The sequence below is a fragment of the Gekko japonicus genome, unplaced genomic scaffold (genome assembly GCF_001447785.1).
Source record: "Gekko japonicus isolate JY-2015 unplaced genomic scaffold, Gekko_japonicus_V1.1 scaffold3278, whole genome shotgun sequence".
Lineage (NCBI taxonomy): Eukaryota > Metazoa > Chordata > Lepidosauria > Squamata > Gekkonidae > Gekko > Gekko japonicus.
In genome coordinates this window covers 88,824-93,866 of record NW_015172647.1, presented here as the reverse complement: position 1 = coordinate 93,866, position 5,043 = coordinate 88,824, and the positions used below count along the sequence as shown (strand labels likewise).

General features: G+C 47.8%; 1 protein-coding gene across 1 annotated transcript in view; it reads right to left on the bottom strand.

Moving 5' to 3' along the window:
• The window catches only part of STXBP5L (syntaxin binding protein 5 like), a 130,369-nt gene that overhangs the window by 72,074 nt on the left and 53,252 nt on the right, over positions 1 to 5,043 (bottom strand). The window contains exon 5 of the mRNA XM_015421720.1: positions 4,459 to 4,593. Within this exon, the coding sequence (XP_015277206.1) occupies positions 4,459 to 4,593 (135 nt within the window). The remainder of the gene's footprint in view (positions 1 to 4,458; positions 4,594 to 5,043) is intronic.

Here is a 5,043-nt window from a genome sequence, read left to right as displayed (position 1 = left end):
TACATCATCGCACCAGGCACATCGCTGGGGGGGGGGTGCTCTAGTACTCAGCAAAGAAATTCTATGGCACCATAGAGTTTTCTAAATGAATACTAGAGCGTCCCCCGGCGACGTGCCTGGCACGATGACATAACTTCCGGGTGATGTTATCACAGCACACGTGCTACAAGAGCATGCCAGAGGATCCAGGAATGGAAGCTCCGTCCCCCCGTCAGCAGAAGTTAGGGACCTGGCAACCCTATCTTGGACCCAATCCCCCACCCTTGAGAAACTGAGGAATGGAATATAAAATGGCGAGAAAATGGCCTTCATATTGACACTCTAGGAATTTCCCCGTGTATCTATGCCCTCCACCCAGGAAGTCACCCCAAGACTGCAATTATTGTGACTGCTCTCTATTTTTGTGCAGGAGCTCAGCTGCAGACTAACAGCTGGCAGAAAGGAGGGGGTTCCAGAAAGGAGCCATCAAACTCCCAGGACAGAGTGCTCAAAGTCTTGCCTCTGCTAATGGGTCTGGCCGAAGCAGAACAATAGTTCAGTGCCTTACACCCCGCTGCCAGGTCACACCCAGAAGGGACATGGACTGCTAGGAGCTGAATAACTAGATAATATATACTTCCTTTTGTGGCAGGAAGATCAAATGACCCACCCCCCCAAAGGGGCCAGCCTCCCCAAGGTAGATTATAAATTCTCAGGAAATGAGAAGAAGCTCTTTTACTCTTCCATTTTGGACAGCTCTTGGGATGGGCACAAACCATGGTGGGCTAAACTTGTACCTGGGGACTCCATCCTGTCGGCTAGGCAGGGACAATGGAGAGAAGACCCAGCCACAAGAACTAAGGTAATGCTGAACTTTAAACTGCTTCAACTTCAAGTAAAGCTCACTTATCCCTGGAATTGTGCCAACATGCCTGGGGCGGTGACATCATTGCACCAGGCACATCGCTGGGGGGATGCTCTAGCACTCAGCAAAGAAGTTCTATGGTACCATAGAGTTTTCTGGCTGAATACTAGAGCATCCTCCAGCGACGTGCCTGGCACGATGATATAACTTCCGGGTGCTACAAGAGCGTGCTACAAGAGCGTGCCAGAGGATCCAGGAATGGAAGCTCCGTCCCCCCGTTGGCAGAAGTTAGGGACATGGCAACCCTATCTAGGACCCAATCCCTTGAGAAACTGAGGAATGGAATATAAAATGGCGAGAAAATGGCCTTCATATTGACACTCTAGGAATTTCCCCGTGTATCTATGCCCTCCACCCAGGAAGTCACCCCAAGACTGCAATTATTGTGACTGCTCTCTATTTTTGTGCAGGAGCTCAGCTGCAGACTAACAGCTGGCAGAAAGGAGGGGGTTCAAGAAAGGAGCCATCAAGCTCCCAGCACAGAGTGCTCAAACTCTTGCCTCTGCTAATGGGTCTGGCCGAAGCAGAACAGTAGTTCAGTGCCTTACACCCCGCTGCCAGGTCACACCCAGAAGGGACATGGACTGCTAGGAGCTGAATAACTAGATAATATATACTTCCTTTTGTGGCAGGAAGATCAAATGACCCACCCCCCCAAAGGGGCCAGCCTCCCCAAGGTAGATTATAAATTCTCAGGAAATGAGAAGAAGCTCTTTTACTCTTCCATTTTGGACAGCTCTTGGGATGGGCACAAACCATGGTGGGCTAAACTTGTACCTGGGGACTCCATCCTGTCGGCTAGGCAGGGACAATGGAGAGAAGACCCAGCCACAAGAACTAAGGTAATGCTGAACTTTAAACTGCTTCAACTTCAAGTAAAGCTCACTTATCCCGAATTAGATTCAGGTAGGTAGCCACATTGGTCTGAAGATATAAAATAAAGTTTGAATCCAGTGGCACCTTTAAAACCAACAAAATTTAATTCTGGGTATAAGCTTTCGTGTGCATCCACAGCTTATACCCAGAATTAAACTTTTTGGTCTTAAAGGTGCCACTGGACTCAAACTTTGTTCTTTTCTTTAATTAAACATCCTTTAAGAAGTGTCTAGTCTAAGGAAAGAAGACAGTGTTTTTTTCACCTGAACAATAGCCTGTGTTATATTTTTGCACATTTATTATGCTTGCTTATATTTTGAATGCGCTAAGTCTGGTCTCTGGAAAAACACTGCACCTATTTTGTTTCGCTATCTGAAGTGTGGGAAGAAGAAGAAGAAGAGGAAGAGGCGATTGGATTTATACCCCACCCTTCACTACCCGAAGGAGTCTCAGAGCAGCTTACAATCTCCTTTCCCTTCCCCTCCCCACAACAGACACCCTGGGTCAGCTCACCATCCCTATAATACAATAGCTTGAGCTTGTGACGTTGCAGTAGATTGCCCCCACACTACCTTGTGGAGAGAGGCAGGCAGGTGCAGCAATTCAGCCAAGCCTCTAAATGGCAACACAGGTACAGAGCGTGAGATGTGGAGATACTCTCAAAGTTGTCACTGGAAGCTGGTAGATAGCACTTTGTGTTTTGTACTCCTGGGGAGTGAGGGGAAGGTGCGGCATCTCCAAGCACAGACTTGGGACAGCCTCGGGGTATTTCCGGCTTCCCCGGCGCCACCAGGAGACGCAGGGAAGGGTTTGCAACTCCATTCCTTCCCATGGTCTTTATGTGGTCAGGCTACATTTGAACATTTCTCATTTCCTTATCTCAAAAAAGGCTATTGCGGAGGTGGGAAAGGTGCAGGAAAGGGCAACCAAGATCCTCGAGGGGTTGGAACATCTTCCCCAGGAGGAAAGGCTGCACCGTCGGGAAGCTTTTTAGTTTTGGAAATGGTGCCTAACGGAGGGCATCACAGAGGTCTATAGAGCTGTGAATGGCATAAAGAGAGCTGGTAGAGAATTAGCAGAGGTGGCCGCTAGTTTAGAATGACAATTCAAGGACTGGGAAAAATTGAGAAATATAGATCTGTGAATTAGCAGTGATGGCTAGAGAATCCCTCCCTGGTACCTCGGAGTACCAGGAATGGGCTCTCTTTGTAGCAGGAACTCCTTTGCATATTAGGCGACACACCCCCAATGTAGCCAATCCTCCAGGAGCTTACAGAGCTCTTCTTACAGGGGCTACTGTAAACTACTGTACGATGTCCTGCTACAAAAAGAGCCCCAAGCAAAAGAAGAGATCCAGTGCCATCATGCCCTGCCTAGGGACTTCCCAGAGTACAATGGGTGACCCATCTTTTAAAAGAGTGCTGGTAGATGTACGTTTCATCTGATCTACCAGTTTAAGTACATGAGTTCTTAGAATTTGAAACCGGAACATTCTGGCTGCTGGCTCACAAAATCTGAAGGGCAGGCCCCTAGCCAGGATTTTGTGGCTTGTGGGGCAATTTTTTTTTCCTGGTGGGGCTGAAGTTCTCAGTGCAGAACGAAAGGCCATTTAGCCAATAGAAAGCTGTTTTACCAAAATAGATCTCTAAATTGCAAGCTGTCAGCCACTTTAGATGACAGTTCTCAGCTGCTGCAAGTTAATCACTTCTGCCAGCCTAAGCAACAATTCTGATCACGAGATGGCAGGAGGGGGTGATGACTTCTAGAGTCAAGAAAGCTAACACTTGGGCAGAAAAACTCTCTTAAGGGAGACCAGTGTCTTGACACAGAGTTTGAAAGGATCCTAGAAGTCACCCACTCCAACCCCCTTGCCCAGTACGGGAATTAGTCAACTACAGCACCCCGCTCTTCTTAAGGGAGTGCACGCCTTTTAGAAATGTTTTTAAATGATTGAAAAAAGCATTTACGGGACAAACTTTTGTGGGGCTGTTCCTTTAAGGACGGGGCAAAGCCCCCAAAAGCTCCACCGGAGTTACGGGCCTGGTTGAGGGGGAGAAGCAAGAGAGATTCTGGTTTCAGTAAAGAGGATGAAGTGATTTCACACTCTTCGTATCCCTTGCTGTTCATTTGCATAGGTCCCACAGTCTCAAGAACAATCTTTCTGGGGATCAAAAGGGACTGCCAGAAGAAGGGGAGGGGGTAGCATTGGCAAAAACCTGGACACAAGGCACCCCCGTTTCCAAACTGAAAACACTGCTCCATAATGTTCTCCCCATAATAGTAGTAAAAGATCCTTATTTCAAGACAGATGTCCAAATCCATAAAGAGAGAGAACTGAGTAAGCACACTTCCAGAGGCATGAATATATATATAACTTTCTAGATTAGGGGCTGTGGGAATAAATAAAATGTGCTTCCAAATATGCGCCGGGATGCACATCAAAGCGCGGCTGCCCTCTCTTTAAGTTGCACGGCTTTCGACAGAACAAACATTCAACTCTCCATCCATGGAGCACACGGAGTCACACATAAATCCTTTTCTAAAGTACACTTAGAGCTGGACCAAGACAAAAATTGTTTTTTTTAATGTCCCAAAGAAGCACATGTGACATTGTGACAAAGCCGGGGAAAAAATATATCAGCAATATGAAGAGGTGGTGACAAACAGCTCAGACTCACAGCTCTATGGCCTTGTTCCACATGATCACGTATCCGGAAAGGACGAAGGATTCGATATTTACAATGTGAGTGTTTCCCCGCTCGGTCCCGACGTAGAGCCATTTGCTTTGGAAAGGCAAGTGACAGCACGTGATCCTGCAGAAGGAAGACATGCAGAGTTAAGCAGGGACCATCACTGGGTGCAAAGATCACACTGAGGGTTTAACACCTGCTAAACGAGGGTTCTTCCAGCCCTGGACTGGACGGCCCAGTCTAATCTGATTTCATCCGATCTTGGAAGCTAAGCAGGGTTGGCCGTGGTTATTACTTGGATGGGAGACCACCGAAGAAGTCCAGAGTTGCAGTGCAGAGGTGGGCAATGGCCAACCACCTCTGCTCACCTCTTGTCTTGAAAAGGTTACAAGGTCACCATAAGCCGGCAGCGACTTGCTGGCCCTTTCCACCCCCACACTGGGGGGAACAGATTCGTTCATTCTGGACGAGTCTGTCCCTGAGGAATCAAGAGTTATAGAATCATAGAATGTTGGAAGGGACCTTGCAGGTCATCTAGTCCAACCCCCGGCACTCTGCAGGAGCATCGCTGAA